At 42.2% G+C, this 24,043-nt stretch overlaps 2 protein-coding genes across 2 annotated transcripts; both read right to left on the bottom strand.

The window, feature by feature from the left end:
• Positions 1-1,625: 1,625 nt before the first annotated feature.
• On the bottom strand, positions 1,626-15,205 carry LOC308326049 (nicastrin-like; the record flags this gene model as incomplete). Its single annotated transcript, XM_080778860.1, has 14 exons — positions 1,626-2,845; positions 3,467-3,682; positions 4,391-4,548; positions 5,162-5,249; positions 5,794-5,892; positions 6,796-6,898; positions 7,030-7,199; positions 8,878-8,955; positions 9,386-9,490; positions 10,349-10,501; positions 11,519-11,631; positions 12,301-12,451; positions 14,690-14,835; positions 15,085-15,205. 14 exons carry the CDS (start codon positions 15,203-15,205, stop codon positions 2,723-2,725), a joined length of 1,824 nt encoding a protein of 607 aa, XP_080634986.1. The 3' UTR covers positions 1,626-2,722.
• LOC308325038 (insulin receptor-like) lies at positions 15,095-22,310 on the bottom strand. Its single transcript, XM_080777417.1, has 5 exons — positions 22,217-22,310; positions 21,277-21,434; positions 17,175-17,373; positions 16,030-16,153; positions 15,095-15,212 (listed from the first exon to the last, which is right to left on the bottom strand). Exons 2-4 carry the CDS (start codon positions 21,410-21,412, stop codon positions 16,138-16,140), a joined length of 351 nt encoding a protein of 116 aa, XP_080633543.1. The 5' UTR covers positions 21,413-21,434; positions 22,217-22,310; the 3' UTR covers positions 15,095-15,212; positions 16,030-16,137.
• Between the last annotated feature and the right edge of the window lie 1,733 nt (positions 22,311-24,043).

Below are 24,043 nucleotides of genomic sequence, written 5' to 3'. Positions count from 1 at the left end.
TTACTCTCAATATGGATTGAGTGAAGTTTCAGATTTTAAAAAAATATCTTGAGCGATTAATTCCAGAAAATGGTCAGATTTTGCAGTCTTTTGGCTGACCTTTGACCTTTGCAAACGTCGTGGAAATTTGAGACCGCCGCCATTGAATTCGGCATGCTCCAAATATGAAGAATACGTCTAGTGTACGTAGAAAAACATTAAAAAACATGTTTTAAAGGTCTGTTTGTGGAGAGGAGAGGAGAGGAGAGGAGAGGAGAGGAGCTCACAGTGACACCTTGCAACAGGTGTGTGTAGTTGCTAATCAAATGTCTTGACACACACACACACACAGGTGGACCCTCTTGTAAACAAGTGTAATGCTTAATTGCTTAAAGTCTTTGTATTGAGTTTGTGTTTGAAATGTACTGTAATTCTGCAAACTGTTAAAGTGTTAATACATATTTCAATCAATCAATCAAGGCTTTGATGTTCTATGACAAAGTTTAAAATCCATCTCCTTCCAACCTATATGAGTCTAACAGTCAGTCAGCCAGCCAGCAAGCCAGCCAGCCAGCCAGCCAGCCAGCCAGCCAGCCAGCCAGCCAGTCAGTCAGTCAGTCAGTCAGTCAGTCAGCCAGCAAGCCAGTCAGTCTCCTCTTCTATACCATTGTAGGCTGTTGATTTAACAGTATTGTACTGCAATCACAAGATCATAAAATATCTCATATTGCTTTCTCTAGCCCCCCCTCCCCCCTCTCTGTGTCTGTAACTGTAAAGAACCCAAACACGTTTTCTACTGAACTTTTCTATATTCTGGGTGAACAGACATTGTTATTATGATCTTATTGTGAAACAAGTCGTTTTCCTTTGAGCCAAATGCTTTTATTTTGAAGGGAGTTTTGTGGGACATAGCTGTCGTGTATTGGTTACTGAAGTCACATGACCAGGAAGCAGGTGACGACAGGTAACATAAATGTATAGGGACACCAAAGGTGATGTAACAGAATGTTATTATTGAGACAGACAACAATAATCTACTGTGCGTGTAATGAACTAGCCCGTTAAGTCTGGATAAGATATTCTATTCTATTTGTAAACGTAGCAACTAGCAAGGTTTATCTATTAATTGAGAAGTAATTCAAGTTTAATATATCTATTCTTGGCGAATGACTACACTACACCCAACACAATCTTTCTTTCATGTGGACTGAGTAAATGACAGGCTGCTCTCTGCTCTGTCAGTGTCACGGTCAATGTAGGTGGTGTTGTTGTCCAGATTAATATATTAATGTGTACAATATTGTATGCTCGCCAGTTGCTCGACAACAAACTAGCCAGTCACAACGCGAATGTTCCTCCGGGCTATGGGCTTTAGAAGCTGCCAGGATCAGTGGCTTCTTCAAAATCAGACTATTTATATGAGACAGACAAGACCATACAGGCAGCTATATATGGCAGACCATACATTTTCTTAAATGATGTACTGTCCTACATTCAATACGCCAATAAACGCAATCACAAATAATGTAGATCTCAGCAAAATGGTTTGTGTTGATCAACAAGTGGGCTGGGAGTAGAAACCAAAGGTGGATCGTGCACAATGGACATGTCAAAATCTTAAACACCATGAATATTGGGACAAGCAGTTGTGTTTTCAGCACGCAGTTCATTTTTTAATTTAATTGTGCGCCTACAAAAGAACTGGAGAAGCATTGTTTTATTTTGTTATCAAGGCAACGAATCATCAAAACTATTCCCCGGTTGGTCAGACATAACCCGCCATGAATGAAACAAACAAATACATACAACACATACATAAAAAGGTCAAGTATGATGCATATAATCAAAATCTCAAAAAAGAAAAAAAAAAATCTACCATATTAAAACACTGTGAAATTTGTTTTTAAACTAACAAAATCATACAGTACAACTGTATTTTCATTCTAATCTGGGTGCATTAGTGGTCATTCATGAAACACCCTTAATGGCAGATTTATACTGGGCTGCTCTCTGTAACTGTGTATTGTGCACCGAAACAGCTGGTCAAGTTGTGAGCTTGTGGGTCCGTTACTTTAGGTACGGGACACTGGCACACAAGTAAGTATAAATCAGGCTTAAGTCCATTTCTCTGGAAAGGAAAAATTGTTCCTTTCCATTAGGTCTGCCTGATAAATGAATTAACTACAGACAGAGAAGACAACTATAGTATTGCACATACCATCGTAATCTTTCACACATTTGTACACACTCACAAAAAAATTGCATCTCTCACACTCTCTCTCACACACACACACTTTGTACAACTAAAATCACTCATTTATTTCAGTGGTTCACTCATTCACTCTCTCTCAACCTCTCTCTCACACACAAATTCTAAGTTCCAATGATGCTTAGTGCCTAATCCCATGTTACAGTAAACAAACATTCTTTGCAAATAGAAGGAAAAAAAAGAAAAGAATATGAACATCTTTTTACACTTGAGTTGGAGCACTGACAGACCCTGATCCTGAGCCCAGTGCACTTTGATCCTGCTGGGAGTCCAACTCCATCTCCTGCCTCACTCGAGTGAGTCTGTTGTCCATTTAAAACATAAAAAAACAACCCTGCTCATTTGTATCTAAACTTTTGAATTGTGAGTTTTAAAAACCAGTCATGTCCATGTTTGTTTGGGAGTAGAAGTTGTAGATGATGTAGTAGTTGTGGGTTTGAAGCCCACCCACTAAGGTGTTGTTGTATTTTTGACTCAGTAGGTGGCGTTGGTGGGTTCCCTGCCCGAGCTAAAGAGCATCTCGGCCTTGGAGCTGATGACGTATGTCAGGAATAGCGATGATAACAGGATACCAATACCCACGCCCAGGGTCAGCATCTGGAGTGATGAGGAAGGTGAGAGAGTGGAAGACAGAGACAAGAGGGAGATATGGAGGGGAAAGATAACCAGAGAAAAGCAGGGAGGACAGGAGTGGTGGAGAGATTGGGGAAGAGAGGGGACAGATGTATAGAGGAGAGAGAGAGATTAAGAGTCATTCTTCTGTTATTCTGCAGAGTCGTGTAAATTCAAATTCAATGTAGTGGATAGAAGAGTGGAGAAAATGGCCGCAAAACCTATGCCTAGTTTACCTACTGCTTTGGAACCGAATCATATCACTGTACCGATGAAAGACTTCCCTAGGGTCATTGCTTTGGTTCTGCAATGCAGTTATTTATTTTAATCTCCAGTTTTATCTCTTAGACTGAATTTAGATGTCACCAGACAAAATCGGTAGGTGGAGCTCCACAATCGACTGGCAACACAAGACTCACTATTCTGGTGTTGCCAGTTGGGGAATAACCTTGTTTCCCCCAGACAGACAGGAAATCACACAATGAGGCTCAGTGGGACGCAATAAACAAGTGGAGCTGAGAAATGTTGCAAACTTTATTCCTTTTCTGTGGGAGATAAGAGTAAGTTCTGGAAGAGGCACAGGGGATAAAAAATAATAATACTTGCCTCCAGATCGTTGCTGGCGACGAGGAATATGCGTGCTCGGATGAACTTCCACCGAGACTCTGTCCACGTGGAGTAATCTTTGGAGCTGTACTCGAACAGGATGTCCAAGGCCGGCGACACGGCTTTGGAGAGGCGCACAGAGGAGCGCACGCAGTAGCCCTCCGGCATGGTGATGTTGGAAGGAGCCACGCCCTGTACCCACAGGTAGGAATACATCTGAAAGGAAGAGACAACAGATTTACAACAAATCCAAAACAAATGAATCCTATTCAGTATTTTAGCTGTGACGTGAGCGCCCCCTCCTGAGATACTTCCGGGTCCTACTTTTGTGTCGCTTTTGTGTCCCCATGGAGTTATACTGTGGCGCTCCGTCTGACTAAATCTGAGACGAAAACAACCACGAAAGTCTAATTTTACCGCTTTCCTCACAACAACAAAGCTGCGCTGCTCTCCCAAATCTGGCTGTGACAGGCCATCTGCCCCACACGGAATACTATCGCCATATTATTTCATTGTGTCAACTAAATCCTCGTTAATGCAAACTAGATTCAACATACTCAAGCCTGGCTGCAAACATTCTAAATATTCCCCCGAAATATTTTACTGAGCAAATGGACTGTTACCACCTTCAATAATAATGATAATAATAGTCTTTCTTGTCTCCACATCATATATTGTTTTTGTCATGGACACTTGTACAAAACATTAATAATTTTACTCGAGTTGGAAGCAACTCAATGGCTTCCTTTCTGAAAAATAACGTCATTGTAAAAAGATTCACGCGTTTAGGTATTCTATTTACAATGAGATGCAGACGGGAGCTGGTGCCACTTTGACCCGGACGTAACGTAGCACTACAAAATGACGTCAGACTAAAATACTGAATGGTGGCGTCAGAGACGACATGATGTTGACATAACTTACACCCGTATCATTCTCCTTCCGACCCATGCAGTTGTCCTGGGTGATATTAATCACGGTGCCGGTCAGGTTGGCCAGTAAATACTGGACCAGAAGAGTGGGAGTGGAGGTGTGGGATGGGTTGTTCCACACACCCACGTAGTACTCTGGTGGCTCATTCTCTGATAAATAAAGAGACATAGCTTGTCAGAAAGATATAAAAAAGCACCAAAGCATGTTTTAGCATTTCTCCTACATCCACAGGACAGGACAGACCTTTATTGAACCCTCAAGGGATCTTCAGTTGCCAACAACAGATAGGAAAATAGTAAGTCAGGTAAAAATATAGCAAATGCAAAAAGTCATATTGATCGGTCATTTATTAACCGATCATATAGTAATTCATGCAGTAGCCCTCCTGGTATATAACACTGTACACCTTGTAAAACTTGAATTAAGGAAATAAATGGTGATAGGCAAATTGTGTAGTTTGTTTTAGAGTTCAGGTTAAAACAGCAGCTAAAACATTTGGCAGACTGCAGGTGACCTTATGTTACTCCAGCTAATACAATTAATAATGAGTGTGATAGATCTAAGTGTGCAAATGATGTGCATTGTCATATTGTTGACTACCGTCTATGCCATGGCTCTGGGCACACCTGAAAAGCAACACAACATTATGAATTTTATTTGCTCCAGCTCTGTGTTGATTACTAGCCTGCCATGTTTTTCATCTGCAGTAGCATTTATTAACCTGAACTGTAAAATGCCCCTTTAACAAGCAGGTCAACTCACTTAGGATTTTCTGAAGTTCTGGGTGTAACGCCGCCTGGAAAAAGGAGTTGTTTGATCGAACTAGAAATCCATACAGCAACTGGGTGACCTGGGACAGACAGAGAAAGGAGATTGTCATTGGTTCAGCTTATTTCTTCAAGATCAATCATATGTATACATGTAAAAAAATAACGGATTAATGACAGGGACAAAATGCTGTAAAATCACAGGATTGTACCGTTAAAATGACTAGAACTGCATTTTGGAGCTATGCAGTTATATCTGTGGCCAGTTTCACAAATTGTTTTCATACTTGGATTTAAGGTTATATTGAATACAAAAAATACAGTACATTAATTTCTACAATTACTATTGACAATATTCCAAAGCATAACATTTGTATTTACATGGAATTGGATTCCACTAATTAGAAAAACTTGCCTTAAAGTCAATAGCTTTCATTGCAGATGGGTGAAAAGAAAATGTCTTTGTACCTCACTTCAACAAGTCCAAGGCAAAGTTTGTATCACATCATGATAAAATCAAGTTTAGTTTTTGTCTGCATTGGAAAACATAACCCTGACTTTCTTTGCAATTAAAACAACACTACAATGACCATATCTTGCAACATGGCCTCAGTTTGATCATCTTACTATTTGAGGGTCTGCATTGATGGTGGGCAGCTGGGTTTCTGCTCCACCAGCCTGCAGGTAGAGAGAACGGGCAACCGTGGACGCCACCTCCGTCAGTGCCTGGTAATAAAGCAGAGATTAGTACAAAGGAGCCAAAGTTCAGTATAATTTTAATTGAGTGCAATAGAATATATGGACAAAATGTAACTGCACAAGCTTGCGATGCATTGTGAACTTGTAGATTGACTACTGACTACTATTTATTTTTATTTTAGTTAGTTTTGAAAAAATAAAATAAACACAAAAATAGGGACACCTGGGTCCCTGTTTTGCACCAGTAAGGGGAGGGAGTGGCGGGGGCGGGGGGGCAAGGCGACGGCCCTAGTTACAGTTAGTTGAATCGTCAAAACTCCTCCATTTGATCATCAATTTATTCCATTAGATTAGACAATAGACCATTTTATGGTTGTATACATAATGAAAACATTCTCTGAGGTAAACGAGTTAATGTACATTCTCCATAATAGCCTATAGCCACTATAATGTTTTAGTTTAAACGTAATATGCTACTGCCTATATTCTTCTTGGACAAATATAAAAAGATACTCATATGGAAAGGCTATATTATTTAATAGTTAGAGAAATTTCAACACCAAAGTAGTAGTTGTAGTTTTTCTTTCAACACATGCTTCACGAGTTCATGTTCCACAGCAGTCTCAATCCCGTTGCGCGGCGCCGCCTGGAAAATAGAACTGTGTTCTATCGGCGCGCCAGGCGGCGCCAGGTGACACGGCGCGACGCGGCGGACGGAGCCGGTGTGCGATAGGTTCATTGAAAATAATGGAGGCGGCTGTGTCCACCGCGCGACGCAGCCGGTGTGTTGTGGGCTTCATTCTGCCTTGACTTCTGCACCGACTGCGGTGGGCACGGTGTGCGCTAGCCCCTCCCTCCCCTCACTGGTTTGAAACTGGTTGGTAAAAACGGGGACGCGGGTTAATGTGGTTAAAATACAGTAAGTGGTACCTTGGCTGTGTCCGTGACACGCACAAGCTGTTGCTCTGGGCTCAGGTCCTGTGGATACGTCAAGTTCAGGCTGGCTGCATTATCATACATGCTCTCATAGTACCTGTGGAGTGTGGACACAGGGGAAAACAATTCAAATGTTTTTGTAATATAACAAAATACCGCAATATGTCAGACAATGAATAGGATGATTGGAACAGTATAAAAATACGAGCCAAGGAAAGCCCCAGTCACCTGTTGTTGAACGCGGACTGGTGTGCAGTGATGACAACACCAGGGATGGGCCGAGCTCTCAGAAAACGCTGGAAGGACGAGGGTGGCAGAGGCTGGGAGACAGTGGGCTCAGACACTGTGAATGTGGTGTTCACTGCAGCTTTCTTGAGGTTCTCCAACAGGTTTACTACCTGTTATGGATGGGAAGGATGTGGAAAAGAATCACTCACACAAAGCTATGTATTATTACATGTCTACTAGACATTATGTAATAATAATACTATAACATTGTCTACTATAATATAAAAGTGTGTATACCATTTGCATTGTAAAAGCCTCTGTGATCAATACATCTTGGTAGTACTACTGTTCTTTAAACTTTGATGACATTGTCACACAGCGACAATAGCCAATCTATCGTGTTGTGAGCTGCTACTTAAAACAATTTACAATTTAGAATTTAGGCATTTAGCAGACGCTCTTAATCCAGAGCGACTTACATTAAGCAAGAACAAAAGCATGGGAATACATTACATAAAGACATTTATCATGAAACATGCGTAGCTAAGAAAGTAACAGTGGAATATCTATAATGGAACTATACATATAAGCTATACATCTATACTACTATGCTACACATATGTACTATGACGTGCTATGACTACTAGAATTGCTATCTAAGGGGGTGGGGTAAGTGCTATGGGCCATGATGGAGTCTGAAAAGGTGGGTTTTCAGACTACGGCGGAAGATCGGGAGTGATGCTGCAGTTCTGACTGCAATGGGAAGTGCATTCCACAGTTTTGGAGCCAGAAGGGAGAAGAGTTTGGGACGTGTGGAGCGTTGTCCCGGCGTTTTTAGTGAGGGTACTTCCAGCTTCCCTGCGTTGGCAGATCTGAGTGAGCGGGAGGGTTTGTAGGGTTCGATCATACTTGCAAGATATGGGGGAGCCATACCTTTGGTTGCTTTGAATGCCAGCATCAGGGTTTTGTATTCTGTGCGGGCAGCGACCGGGAGCCAGTGGAGGGAGCGGAGCAGGGGGGAGACATGTGAGAATTTTGGCTGGTTGAAGACCAAGCGAGCTGCAGCATTTTGGATCAGCTGGAGAGGCTTAAGTGCACATGCTGGTAGGCCAGTAAGGAGGGAGTTACAATAGTCAAGTTTTGACAAGACTGTTGTCTGGATTAGGAGCTGGGCTGATTCCTGGGTGAGGAACGGTCTAATTCGTCGTATGTTATAGAGTGTGAACCTACAGGATCGAGTGACAGCTGTGATGTGAGTTTTGAACGAGAGCTGACTGTCCAGGACAACACCAAGATTCCTGGCTGTTGGGACAGACGTTACCAGGGCGTTGTCTATGGAGATAGTTAGCTCCCGCATAGGGCAGGACTTAGCTGGGAAGAAGAGAAGCTCAGTCTTGTCTGGGTTCAGTTTGAGGTGGTTGGAGGACATCCACTGTGAGATGTCAGCCAGGCATGCGGTGATGGTGAACAAATTTAATATTTTTGAAAATGTTAACCACTTTCAACCTGGCATCACAATTTTGGTTCCACGTTTCTGTTATGGTTCTAGTACATAGTACTAGTTCTAGTACTTAGACCAAATAATTACACAAGACACTCGTTTGCATCTCAGTAGAAACGTTCTCACAGTGATGCGCTACACTACAGTCTACACCAGTGGTTCAGGAAACCTCAGGGGTCCTTGAGGGGGTTCCAAATGGGCCCTTACAGGTCTGTTAACGAAAGAGAGCACAGATGGTTGCATGTGTGCACTCTATTGGGTTCCTTGACATTAAATGTTTTAGAACCCCTGCTCAACATAGGAAAACGTTCATACACAGTAACAACACACACAGCTACAGTACAAACCTGCCCATCAATGCTGGCGTTCCTCCTGGACACCGGGTCGGAGTGGAGCCACAGGTTGGGGCCGTTACGAAGCCCCACCTTCAAGCAGAATTGAGAAACCAATGGGAAATATGGTTCATAGAGAGATCGGGTTACAACTGCACAATAGACACTTACATAAAAGAGCAGCGAGTTAAATAAAGAACAAAAGGTGTGTGTGTAAGGTGATGTTGAAACCCAATCAGCCTTATTGAGGGTACTCGTTTTACAATAAAGACAGTGAGCGGCAAGGATGGGATTTTGTGCATTGGCCTATCCAATTCCGCAGTGACTTATGAATGATGAATTCAGGGTAATGCATGATGAAAATGCACATCTATGCTGTGACCAAGATGTCTGTGATAGTATACTATGACTATACTCAATAATCAAGGTGCTGATAACCACTCCAACATGGGTTACATGGCTGTCGTCGATTACAATGCGTTTCATCGAGGTTTGCGTCATCGAGACGTATACAGTTACATACCTGTCCGACCTCAAGGACTGAGTGAACATTGTCCAGGTCGATGGCAAACCGCTTGTTCTCCATCTCATACACCATACGTGAGCTACCGATGTAGTCAAAGGCTTCCTGGGGTCGGAGGGGAAATTGCTGATTAATGCCACATCGAAAAAACTAAATGAAGCAATGGAAATATTGTGTGTGTGTGTGTGTATGATGGGGGCGTTATGATCATAAGATCGAGCCCCATAATCCATTATGTGTCGGTGTCCTGCTGCTCAGCTCATTCACTGTGTGCTACTCTGGATAGGATAACAACACCTCAAAATGGATATGTAACATGAAACTAAGCACAGGAAATGCTGTCCTAAATACATGGCTGGCACACCTTAGAAGACGCAACTATGAAATGGTGAACATGAATCAGGTCAACAGCCTGTTTAAGAGCTGTCTGGTAACACGTCTGTGAGTCAAGAGTAGGGAGGATAAGACTGTTCCAGATGAGTACATGTACTACAGGTAGAGTAGGTTAGATTTACAGCTGTAGATCTGCCCTTTGATCTGACTGTCAAAACTGTCAACGCGAAAAGGCACATAAATGTCAATTCCCAGACCATGAGAACTCGGTGAAGAACCCACCTCTTCTCTTTTCAGAGTTATGTTCTTCTAGCTCTTTAACTCTTACAACTCTAAGCTTTCTTGCTTCAATTCCTTTTTAACTCTTATCTCTTGATTAAAATCTTTTTTGCTCTCTTCTTTCTTAGCTCTTTTGACTTTCTCGTCTTTGATTACTTAGTTAGCGGCCTTCTTTATGCCCATACCACCTTTTCTAATCCTCTTGGATCACAGTAAATTATTTGTAGCACTGTGTCAAGCTTAACATTATCGTTTGCTTTCAATGTTGGCAATCTAAAAGCAAGCTTATTTCTACAGCTGGATCAGAGAGTTGGCCAAAGGCCTAGAGAGTAACTCAGTGGAAGTACTGACCCCCTGAAAGAAAGCATAGAGAATGGTGCGTGGCAGGTTGGCGTCCTCTGTGGCGTCCCGCAAGGCGTGGGCAGCAGCCAGCAGAGTGATGAAGCCTGACACTCCGGACTCGGCTCCGGGGCCAACCTCTGAGAAGAATGACCTGCTGTCCAGCTAGGAGAGGAAAGGAGAAGAGAGAGGTTCGGAGAGGAGGAGACGGGAAGAAGAGAGGAGCAAAGAGGGAAGACAGAAGGTAAGGGAAGGGAATGTCAGGGTGTATGGAATAAAGTAGTAGGGAGGTAAAGGAGCGGAGATGGAAAAGCTGATGAGTGAAGATCATATCTGGGTAAGTACTTCAGCTTAACATGTCGTGGCCTATTTTATGGTTCCATCAATCAAAAGGTGCCCGTAAATTATGCAGGAATGTAGACTCTGTCTGGTCTCTGGGCCTACTCGTACGGCACAAGAAGGGTTTCACTCCCTACAAAGAAATACCTTGCATGGGTAAAACATTCACTTTAACATGTCCATTATGAATTTAAAACAGCTCAAATTACTGAAACATAAATTGATGAGATTGAGTCCTTTATAGATGAAGTTTAGTTTTTTTCTATCTTTTGTACCTTATTCTTATTGTATTGTTTTTGTGTAAACACCGTATTTGTTACCATTGGTCGTTGACTCTGTTAAATGCAGAGCAACTTCACTGTTTTAGCTGATAACTAGATCTTGTCTGTTTCAAATTTAAATTATCTGTTTTTATTGTATACATTTTTATGTGGACCCCAGGAAGACTAGCGACCACTTTGCGGAAGCTAATTGGGATCCGAATAAAGAATAAAGAATTGCATTCAGGATTTTCTTTAGCTACTTGTATTTTCTAAGACTGCAGAAAGCCCCATCCTGGGGCTCCACTGGCCTAGCGGTTAGGCGCATACCACATATACAGTAGGCTATAATGCAGCCTGACAGCGAGTTGCAGGTTTGATTCCCAGGCATGACTTTTGCTGTGTATCACTCTGTCCCTCTGCAGAAATGCCCCAAAAAATATATATATAAAAAATAAAACCACACCCAGCCAAATAAATACAGGAAAACATAGTGTATGTACAGCTAAAAACTATGGAACTATGAAAACAAATAACTGTTGTCTTGATAAGACACACACAGTAGGCAGTTTGAGTTACTCACCCTGGTTGCTGCTATGACCACAGACTCGTTCTCCTTGTGGCCCTTTGCAGTGTCATTTATGGCCTTGGTAGAAGCCCACACATTATAGCCACCCAAAGGATCACACACCATCTCTAAATACAGAGGGAAACATGGGATTATTGTCAGACATGCATAATTCACATGCCATGATATACTCACAATAAAAATGTAAAGAATCACACACATTATCTAATATTGTTTACTCTGAGTGCTTTTGAACACACCAGGAAAATACAATACACCAACAATCACTTTCTTTTGTCGCAACAGCACGATAAACCAAAATCAGCAAAACTCTAAACAAAAGACTGGAAGAACCCAGCCAGACATAACGCAATACTTACTACATGTACTGCCAATAAACCGACGAGATTACGTTGGAGAGGGGACTTTTTTATCCTGAGGCAACTAAAACCAAAACATTTTTTTACTTGGCTCATGTGTGACCTAAGAAAATAGCAGCATTTTAGAGGGAAATACAGTATATATATATATATAGGCATTTGTATACTAAAGTGAGTTGTGTATAAAGTGCCTCCTCTGTGCCCTTCCTCCAAGGCTTGTTGGAGGCCATACACAGCCTGAGAATCAGTGCTGTCTGAGGATACATTCAGAGCAAAAAAGTCCCTTAACCGAGAGGGCTGGTCACACCAGACCACTTCAGGCTCTAGCAGTGGAACTACACTCATATTGATTCACCAGTGGGTGCAATTTGTTATGTGCAAGCTTGAGTGTGCATGTGTGCAAAGTGCATTACCTACCTGGGTTAATGCTGAAGCTGAAGTTGATGTCATTGCGTCTCATGCAGGTGGCCGTGTCGGTCACAGCGTGCATGTGGGAATAGAGCTGCATGGCACACAGCGGGTACTCAGGGGTTCCGTTGTTCATGATCTGGTTATGCTTCTGGTAGCACTGTTGGGTGTGGATGGAGACAAACCGACGGTACAACAGGTGCTTTAGTGAGGAGGTGTAAGGCCATTAAGCCCATCCTAAAACAATCCACTGCCTTAAAACCCTTAAGCCCCCTATATAGTACTGTACTTCATCTTCATCATACAACAAATAGACGATCTCCAAGCTCACAGCACGTTGTGAGCTTGGAGATCTGCAGTAACAAATATTTATATGTCTATAATGACATGGCCAAAATAGGGATGCCATGGTTTAAAGTGGTTAAACACAAGTTTGAGGTTTATACCCCTAAAGCCGTAATATAGACCAAAAGCTAGGCTCACACTACAGGATAATCGGGGAGATTCTGGGTTGGAAAGGCCCATCTCGACAATTGCGGTGCCGGATCTTGGTTAGAGAGCAACCGATTATCTGCCCAGATGAGCCTGTAGAGTGTGAGGGGTTCACAGATCCAATCTTAATATCTCCCGATCTGCTCAGACGCTTTGGGGCCACCGCAATCATTATCAAACATGCTTGATGCTTATCTGGAATGGTCGATAGCCAAGAGAAACAAATCTACAGTGTAGCGGAGAGTTGACAGTCGCTTCTGCCTTCATTGTTGTGGTGGGCAAGACAATACTCTTAATATCTTGGAAGTGTGTGAAGCGCAATTATTTAAAAATATTTGTAGCCTGTGCACTGTGCATGTTTGAGATTATAGAGAAGTGCAGGATGCAACCCGATTTCAAAATGGGTTTGACATTTTAAACTCTTGCAGTGTGCCCAGCTTCATACAATAACCATAATCCTGATGAATAGCAATAAATACACCATTACATTTGTTTAATATATATATATATAATATATATAGTATATCTCGTACATTTGTATTAATTTTTATGCTTTTAAATCCCTAAACCACTTTCTTTCTTTCATATCACACGAAGCACCTTGAATTGCCTTTGTGTAAGAATTGCACTACACAACTTGCCTTGCCTTTAAGCCAACGGCTGAAACCAAGTGTTGAGGTGAAAGGAAGTTAAAGTAGGTCATGTGAGCTCAGCGGCTTGGTGGTGACATTATGGTTTTAAACATCAACGTCAGGCTCTGTGTCAACTTGAATTAAAAATAAGAGTCCAAAGTGAAGCACACACATCCCAACAAAAAACTAATCAGGTGCTGAACAACGATACAATACATACATAGGAGAAGGAAGGGAATGGTTTGACCACTGTGGGTCTTTATCAGGTCTGGTGAGTTACAGTGTGCGAACTTCCCTTCCTTTTTCAACTTTAATTAAATTAAGATACTTACTAGATCCCCTAGAATTTCCCTCAACAACAAATCTCTTTTTAGGAAAACAGCCGATCGAAAAGCTAATACAGCAATGTGTTTTGAGCTTGTAGATCGGCTATTTTTGCGGAACATCAACATTCCACAGTAACCAAGCAGTAATTATTTCCACTTTCTTTCTTAAAGTGTTCATAAATTCCGCATATTGTCCCGTCTTGACAGAGTAATGCCATTGGTCACACTTTACATAAAAAGTGTCTTTCCAATTTTTTTATATTGCCGCAGTCGGGTGGAAACTGTCACTTTGTATGTCTACCATTTTTCCTTTTTTAGTATTTAAAAAACATTTAAAAATAGGGACAATGGCCGATGTAAGCTTGTAAATCAGCTATTTCAACAACCTTTGTGCGATACTCTTGTGGGTGAAGTTACTTCAATGTATAAGTAGTAGGGCATTAATTTACAATGAAACATAAAAAGTAGAAATGTGGAGATGCAAGGTTTCTATTCAGCAACGATATACAAGGTTTTCCACTCAACAGCGACAGTATATTCGTAGATAAAGAAAGAAAAACAGGTGCGCTTCCTCTGGAAACTGCCCTTGGTTGAGGCAGTGGGTGCTCAGCTTTGGAAATAATTTAACTCATAGACCAACTAAATGGAAAAAGTGGAACTCTAAAATAAAAGATGCAAGACTGGGTCAGATGCAATTTCTGTGTATATATTTATTTACGAACACTGATGCGTTTCGGCAGAGCCTTCTTCAGAGCAGACTAAAAAGTTTAAAAAGTTTAGTCTACTCTGAAGAAGGCTCTGCCGAAACGCGTCAGTGTGAGAAATTGCATCTGAGCCAGTCTTGCATCTTATATTTTGGAGTGCCTACATTTTCCATTTAGTTGGTTTATGAGTTAAGCATATTGGTAGACATTGGTGAATATGTGCCAAACAGATCAACAGGCTTACCTGTCGTATGAATTCGGTCTCGTTGTCGTTTTTCAGGGAGAAGACAGGGAAGCCAAACTCCTCGTAGGAGAGCCCGTTTCCATTGGGGTTCCATAATGTGGCGTTACAGTGGGCCAGGCTGGGGTCATAGCTCTCTGAATAGACGCCTGTAATGACACATGAGAGGACCGATCAGCAATTCAAGGTTTACAGTGTCAATGGTGACGCTTCCACTGTGTCAGTTCCCATTACTGTTATACACTGTACAATTAGGGCTACAACAGTTATATTGGTTGTTGTTGCGGTTAAACTTGCTGAAGAAAGCTAAAGACAAGGTTGCGACAAACATAACGGTCAGTGAAAGGCATTTTGGTCCATTGCAACATTGTATCATTGGTTGCTTTGGTGTGACTCACCCGTGTTCTCGTTGGGACAGGTGGTGTGAGGAGAGAAGCCCAGGGGGCCCCCGGGGTTCTCAATGGGTGCTATCACAGCAACCCCAGCCACCCTGCGGGGGGCGCTCTTCAGCTTCAACATGTTGGGCCTGAGGAGCATGAACCAATGGATCCATTTTAGAATAAACATTTACCCATTTGGTATGAGAAATCGTGTGGATCTCGGAATGCACATGGGAACGGATCGCAGACTTCATGTGGCCAGCCTGTGATGTCAGCCGTCTATGACATGTCCAAGATGTAGGACTCCAAATCTGAGCAAGGTTTCAGCCCCGATCCAGACCCGTTGACTTCCATTATGAAGTCAAGTTTAAGAACATAATGGGAAAACAAATTAGTGGATGTACTAAGTTAGCTGACTGTAAGTGTGGAAGAACGGCATCATGTAGTATTTTAACTGTAGTAGGTAGTATGATGATATCATTGTGTGTGTGTGACACATACTTCCCACAGATTACAACCACACACGGAGATTTTGAAAACATGACCAATGACAAAAAACTCCCATATCTGCTGGGCGAAGTACAACAATGTGCAAACACAGCAGCAAGATTTGTGAGTTGCTGTGATAGGAGAAGGATATCAAATGGAACACAACCACCCTAAAGACTAATCATTGTGTATATTCCTGCACTATACCTGCATCAAGTGATCTTGGTACACAGAAGTTGATCTATTGAAGATTCTGACCTTCAAAGTACATAATTTTTGTTCTGATTGTATTGCTGTATCGTTGTATTGTTCTTTCTGCTTTGGCAATGTAAACGTATGTTTTCTCATGCCAATAAAGCCCTTTGAATTGAATTGAATTGAATTTAAATTGAAATTGAAATTGTGTGTGTGTGTGTGTGTGTGACTGTGTGTGTGTGTGTGTGTGTGTGTGTGTGTGTGTACACATGTTTGCACCTGGTAAACAACTGAGCCTCCATAATAACCATATAAGGAGGAGTGGGCCCATCACGCAGGACCCACTCCAAGTCGTCCTCTCGTTCCAACACATGGATCACGCCGACATCACCAGATATAGAGGCTGGAAAAACAACAAGCACAAATAATGGTTCAGTTCAGGCAGAAACGTGTGGATGGATGAAGCAATTCAAAGTGACAACATGTTGCAGCCGAGTACAGTATTTTGACCCACACAGCCTTGATTGTACAAAGATTGAAGATTGTACAAATGAGAAGTAGAGAATCTAGTCCTAGAGATATATCAGAAACATGGTATAGATGAGAATACTGCACTTTATACACAACTCAAAACGCTGCTATTTTCTTAGGGCACACATGAGCCAAGTAAAACGTTGTTTTGGTCTTAGCCTTAAAATAGATATAGTTTGCATACTTATTACTTACTTTGCACATTTTGGACCCATTTTGTATTCCTGTGTAATGTATTGACTGCTTGTTTTCATGTTTGTTGAAATTTGCTAAATCCGGTGTATTTATATTACATTGGTCAGGTCATTAATATGCAGTGTCCCGTCAAAAGAAAGAAAGAAAGATTATATGCCGAACTGACCAACTGACAATGTTGATATACGGTTGATTGGACATACAATTAAAAACGTAACTTTATGGATGATGTTTTAGCGTGTTTGCTTTCATTTGTAATCTTGTTTTATTTGGAAGAATAAGCTGTGAGGCAGAGGAAGGTAAAAAATAAATACACCATCAAGCACAGTCTTATGGGAACCAATTGATATTTCCTTGAAGATTTGACAATTATGAAGAAGGAATCTAATATTCCTGGTGCAATGAGAGTCGTAAGCGGAATATCGGATATACAATGCGGATATACAATGGATATACAATGATAGCGGATATACAATGATATACAATACGGATATACAATACGGATATACAATGATATTTATATATCATGTCGAATGTCATGTTTTTATGTTCTATGTGGACCCCAGGAAGATTATCTGCTGCTATGCACCAGCTAATGGGGATCCTAATAAAACTCTAAAACTCTAAACATCCTAAAACCACTGCCTACACAAGCTTCCAGTTGCCTTGCAAACGAGAGCTCCATAAGTCTTACTTACTTTATCTCGAAGACCTCGTTGTGAAGATAATTCTCAAAGGTTTTGCGGTACTCCGAGTCCTCTTTCTCCTTCTTCAGCTCCTTGTCGGTCTTGGGACAGGAGCAGCAGCGAGTCCCGTGTCCATACTCCTCCGTCTGGTTCCACTTGTGCTCCTCGTCACTGTCCACCTGGGTGGGCACGCGCGACGGCAGCTTCATCCCTGCAGACCGGGAAGGGTTGACACTGAGTGCACGCAACATGACTTATTATTAACCCATTCTGACCTGAGATCAGATTCATACGAGGTTTCCACTGGACACACACTGGTCTGATGAACCCATTCTGACCTGAGATCAGATTCATACGAGGTTTCCACTGGACACACACTGGTCTGATGAAACCATTCTGACCTGAGATCAGATTCTAAAAATGTCAGTCGTTCTTCGATTTTTCAAAAATAGCAGACCTACAAGCTCGTAGCGCGCCACTCGGTGGCGTGCTATGAGCTTGTAGATCTGCTATTTTTCAATAGCTAAAGCATAGCATGATGCCAACACCAAAATGGGTTCCCGTTCAGAATGGGTTAATACTTATTGTAATATTTATGGCCCGGTATAGTCCAATTTTCTCATGTCTATTCAGAACAATCATACTTGTACAGATTCAAGTTGAGGCAACTGTAACATGTTTTACAATGAAGATAATAATATCTTTCGATCCACTGTTCCATAATAATTTATCGTATCGTATGTGCAGTGCACACATCCACGCACCATAAGTCAGTCAAGACATATATAGATTTTTATAAACAGATATCCTGGATATGAATTCAGAGTATGAAAGGCGAGGTGCAATATGTTTGGTTTCAGAAGTGTTCTGGTTTCAGATTGTAGTCGTTGAGTAGTACTGACCAATTACAATTGAACGGGCTTTGGTAACACGACTTTAGCATCCAGGTAAACGGTCTATGTGGCGAGAAAAAGAGGCGGAATGCAATTCCTGAAATACAATCTCCAGTCAAAACCAGCTCGAAACCCATCGATATCGCCAGATGAACTTTTATCCCGGTGTAAACTTCTAGTCATCTCCCAACTCCGACCGGAGACATGGTAGTGGAAGGCGTGGCCCGGATATCCACTGGCTACAACGGAAGCCCAGAACCATTGGCCCTTACCCCCAGACAGTAAATCCTCATCAGACAATAGCCAATGGGTTCTTAGATAGACAGAAACATACAGTACAGTCGAACTCTGAACCGTAGTAGCCTTGCCAAGCCGGGCAGGAGCCTATCTCCTGTTTCTGTAGCGTGAGGCAGCTTGATGTACAAGGACACCCCCTGGACATGACGCTAGTATGTCGCAGGGACTTACCCCCAATCCATCCTATATACAGTCTAGCGGCGTCTATATACAGTCTAGCACCGTCTATATACAGTCTAGCACCGTCTATATACAGTCTAGCGGCGTCTATATACAGTCTAGCGGCGTCTATATACAGTCTAGCGGCGTCTATATACAGTCTAGCGGCGTCTATATACAGTCTAGCGGCGTCTATATACAGTCTAGCGGCGTCTATATACAGTCTAGCGGCGTCTATATACAGTCTAGCGGCGTCTATATACAGTCTAGCGGCGTCTATATACAGTCTAGCGGCGTCTATATACAGTCTAGCGGCGTCTATATACAGTCTAGCGGCGTCTATATACAGTCTAGCGGCGTCTATATACAGTCTAGCGGCGTCTATATACAGTCTAGCGGCGTCTATATACAGTCTAGCACGGTCTATATACAGTCTAGCGGCGTCTATATACAGTCTAGCGGCGTCTATATACAGTCTAGCGGCGTCTATATACAGTCTAGCGGCGTCTATATACAGTCTAGCGGCGTCTATATACAGTCTAGCGGCGTCTATATACAGTCTAGCGGCGTCTATATACAGTCTAGCGGCGTCTATATACAGTCTAGCGGCGTCTATATACAGTCTAGCACGGTCTATATACAGTCTAGCGGCGTCTATATACAGTCTAGCGGCGTCTATATACAGTCTAGCGGCGTCTATATACAGTCTAGCGGCGTCTATATACAGTCTAGCGGCGTCTATATACAGTCTAGCGGCGTCTATATACAGTCTAGCGGCGTCTATATACAGTCTAGCGGCGTCTATATACAGTCTAGCGGCGTCTATATACAGTCTAGCACGGTCTATATACAGTCTAGCACGGTCTATATACAGTCTAGCACGGTCTATATACAGTCTAGCGGCGTCTATATACAGTCTAGCGGCGTCTATATACAGTCTAGCGGCGTCTATATACAGTCTAGCGGCGTCTATATACAGTCTAGCGGCGTCTATATACAGTCTAGCGGCGTCTATATACAGTCTAGCGGCGTCTATATACAGTCTAGCGGCGTCTATATACAGTCTAGCGGCGTCTATATACAGTCTAGCGGCGTCTATATACAGTCTAGCGGCGTCTATATACAGTCTAGCGGCGTCTATATACAGTCTAGCGGCGTCTATATACAGTCTAGCGGCGTCTATATACAGTCTAGCGGCGTCTATATACAGTCTAGCGGCGTCTATATACAGTCTAGCGGCGTCTATATACAGTCTAGCGGCGTCTATATACAGTCTAGCGGCGTCTATATACAGTCTAGCACGGTCTATATACAGTCTAGCGGCGTCTATATACAGTCTAGCGGCGTCTATATACAGTCTAGCGGCGTCTATATACAGTCTAGCGGCGTCTATATACAGTCTAGCGGCGTCTATATACAGCTTTTGTCCTCACACGTCTCATATTGGCCATTGACAATGAAAGGAGAAATGCACGTCATATGTAGACGAGCAAATGGGCTAACCAATCACATACATTCAGTTGTTTATGAGATGATGTACTGTATGATGATGATGATGTATAATAATTAAGAATACACATGCACACACGTGTGATTTTATTTTATTGTATTCATCAGTATCTGCAATAATGCAGCTGGTGTGTCCTGATTTTGACCACTTTCAATCTGGTGTCCCTATTTTGGGTTATGTTATTTATTATATAGGCAAAAGAGATGATAGGTTCTCAAATAGAAACAAATTTTCAAATCGATTGTTTCTTTTTACAAAATATTGGTCAACTCAAAACATCTGTCAGGATGTAGAAGACATTTTTTGAATCTGGTACCCAGGGCGGTACCCAGGATATTGAAAAATAGCAGATCTACAAGCTCATAGCGCGCAAACCGAGTGACGCGCTACGCGCTTGCAGGTCTGCTATTTTTCAATAGCTAAAGCATAACATGATGCCAACACCAAAATGGGTTCAACAGCTAAAACATAACATGACACTGCAGAGGGAGTGCATAGCGTGTAGTTTGACACGGCAGAGGGAGTGCATAGCGTGTAGTTTGACACTGCAGAAGGAGTGTGTAGCCTTTTGGTGTTTTAAACATTGTGTTATAATTTATCTATTGAAAAAATAGCAGACCAACAAGCTCATAGCTTGTAGGTCTGCTGCTTTTGAAAAATCATAAGAATGCGGCGCAAATCTTTGTATATATATTCTTTCAAAGTGAATGTTTTTTAACTCAGGTCTAAATGGGTTAATGCTTTCGCGTGAAGCCATAGCATGATCAAGGAGGGAGTTCATTTACAAAAGAACATGACTATTTATTTTTATTCTTTTGATGGCGGCCAGTCTTTTTGACCCGAAGACAACGCATGCAAAGGTTTAAAGAGCAACTGTTTGTGGGGCTGATATGGTTCCCGTTTCGCATTTGAGTAAATGGTGCGCTGTGACTGGCCAGTCGCTGTGATTGACAGCCTACACCTAAACCTAACCCTAACCTTAACCTCAGTAAAACTATACCTAACCCTAACCCTAACCTCAGTAAAACTATACCTAAACCTAACCCTAACCCTAACCTCAGTAAAACTATACCTAAACCTAACCTCAGTAAAACTATACCTAAACCTAACCCTAACCTCAGTAAAACTATACCTAAACCTAACCTCAGTAAAGCATACCTAAACCTAACCTCAGTCAAACTAGCGCAGTGGCTGGGGGGCGTTTCCAAGAACCCGAATGCGAAACGGATACCATATTAGCGTTTGTGGGACGTACGGTTGACGTAGTGTTGCTCCTCGTGGGACAGCAGGCTGGTCAGGTGGGCCCCGTGGACACGACACTCCCTCTCAGCCGCGTCCCAGCTCTTCCTGGTGGGGAAGTAGCGTAGCAGTGACCCTGGAACTTGTGCCATCCGTAGTCACATGTCTCCGTGTCTGGTGAGAGGGAGAGAGGAGGACACGTAGCTCATGAGTTTACCTTCTTCGATGTGTTATCCTGCATGGACTTAAGTTATTTAAACAAAGGAAAGGAAAGGAAAATGAGTGATAGTTTTGAACCAAATGGACCCTCACAGGTTAATGTACACATGAACACATGGATATGGGTCCATCTGCACTCTTAAGAGTGCAGATGTTCCATTAATGTTCCATTAAAGTCAGTGAGCTTCCCAAACCCTATTCCTTAGTTTCCCAAAACAGGGACCCATATGCGGGTCGCACACCAATTTGTATGGGTCGTGAGTAAATTCCCCCTTTTGTTGTTTTTGTTTCCAACCTGTATATATTTTGTATTATTATAAAGAGATGATACGCATGGAAGAATGGTGGTTCTTTAATGCATTTTGACCTGAGATCAGATTCCAAAAATGTCTTAAATCCTGACAGTTTAAAAAAATAGCAGACCTACAAGCTCGTAGATCTGCTATTTTTCAAGCTTGTAGTGCTTTTAGGTCTGCTATTGAACACTCTTTTTTTAACCTGACCAATAACAGTAGCTTATCTGTCCAATACTTTTTGCCTAACCAATAACATTAGCCTCTGTCTAATACATGTTTTAATTTTATTATAAGAGGTCTTTAATACAAATACAATATTGAAATAAGAATACCATAGCAGCATACTGGGCTCAACATTGAGTTTGCAATCACAGAAGAACTACCATCAAAACATTAAATTATAACAAGTTATAGTTGGTACAATATATATATAGCACATACCTGTAAGAACAGACGAATAAAACACATATTTGTAGTTGGAACTGGTCCACTGCTTCCTCAGACTGTCTGTGGTTAACACAACACAAACAGTAAACTCACTTTATTTTCGTGCAAAAAGAATAACACTGCGTGACGTCATCACTAGTCCCCGTGATAAACCAAAAGCTGTTTACAAAAAGATTCATTGCTCTCAGATAATATTATCATAATGACCCAACGTCATATGTATATTAGACACTGTATGCTTCAATGTACAGCTGAAATGAACACTCTTTCATAACAAAAACATAAAATAACATCACAGCGTTTTCAAAGAGCCGCCTCACCTCATAGGAACACGGAATCCACTGAGGTAGCTACGGTAACACCACTAGGACATACAGAGCGGCAGCTACGGGAACACCACTAGGACAAACAGTGTGATATGCAGTGAACCAAAGTGCTATATAAATCTTAGTCTTAGTTTGCAACAACAAAACAATGTCTGGTACTGCTCAATAAGGGGCAAATGAACAACTCAATTTAACTAACTATTTAACTCTGTTACACTGGGCACTTCAAAATAAAAGGTAGACCAAACGTACAACAAGTGTCAAAATAAATATATCCCAAAGCAATGTAAATAAACAAATAAAACCAGCAAGTGTCCCCGGCAGTTACAACAATATAGTGATGTTGTGTTTTAACAGTACACAATGAACATGATGGATCTAAAAACGAATCCACTAGAGAGATAGAGATATTACCCACCTGTCAGTTTCAGATCGGGACACAGAACTTGTAGCTTAGAGTAACAAACAGTAGTCCCTTCCTAACATTTGAGAATATATTTTGACCTCCCTCTGGAAAAAAATAAAAACAACCTTACCAAATTTCCATTGGGTTTTGTAGTCTCGTTGGTCTGCTGGTTAACGCAGCGCATTTGAGTTAGAACGGCCCGGGTTCGCAGCCGCAGTCAAGAACACGAGACCGCGGAACAAGGATTAAGGATCAATATAGAAATATATTTTACTCTCTGACTCTGAAGAAGACGCAAAACCGAAATAAAATCCATCCATCCATTGTTTTTCTTTTACTAGTCCCTCCTGCTGCTCTCATGACTCTCATATGCTCCGGGGAATCCCAACTAACTCTCAGACGACAGCTAGATGCATAGATGCATAGAGGCATATGTAACAGGGTGGGTGCTCTATAGCTAGGCTACGGCCCCACCATGTGGTCCCCGGATGGTACTGCCTCTGTAACTATATGCCTGTGGCAGCCGTGGCCTGATACTGGGAGGTCGCCGGTTCGAATCAGCGGTCCGACATTTTAAAATTACAACTGTTGAAGTGCCCTTGGACAAGGCATTGAACCACTAACATGAAATGTTCTATGAACAGGGCTTGGCTGTAAACAAGTATCTGAAGTATCCTGGGTAAACTTGATTTGCATGCATGTCTCCCCTGACTATCTGTTATGCACACTATCTGTGCGTGCGTGCGTGCGTGCGTGCGTGCGTGCGTGCACGTGTGATGTGTGACCACTATACAATCACATGTTAAAAAGAATACTGTTAGAAACCATTGTAAAAATACATCTGAATGCATTTCATGTCAAATGTAAAATGCGTGCGTGCGTGCGTGCGTGCGTGCGTGAGTGAGTGCGAGCGAGCGAGCGAGCGAGCGAGCGAGCGAGTGATGTGTGTACCATAATGCTTGCTCAGTGGGTGGGTCCGGGGGTCCGCGGGGGGTCCGCGGGGGTCCGCGAAGGGGTCCCCGGGCGTATCGGGAATCTCGTTGCGACCGGGCCGCCCTCGGGGACTCAGCCCCGTGCCCGGGTGGGGGT

The sequence above is a fragment of the Protomyctophum bolini genome (assembly GCF_963924005.1).
Source record: "Protomyctophum bolini genome assembly, chromosome: 12".
Lineage (NCBI taxonomy): Eukaryota > Metazoa > Chordata > Actinopteri > Myctophiformes > Myctophidae > Protomyctophum > Protomyctophum bolini.
This window is presented reverse-complemented; position numbering and strand designations above follow the sequence as displayed.

Bases quoted from the DNA above. Each gene is read 5' to 3' on its own strand.
- LOC308325038 (XM_080777417.1), bottom strand. From the start codon at position 21,412: ATGGCACAAGTTCCAGGGTCACTGCTACGCTACTTCCCCACCAGGAAG. The intron at 17,374-21,276 runs GTACGTCCCACA...CCCGGTCTGCAG, and splicing joins GGAGCAACACTACGTCAACC to GGATGAAGCTGCCGTCGCGC.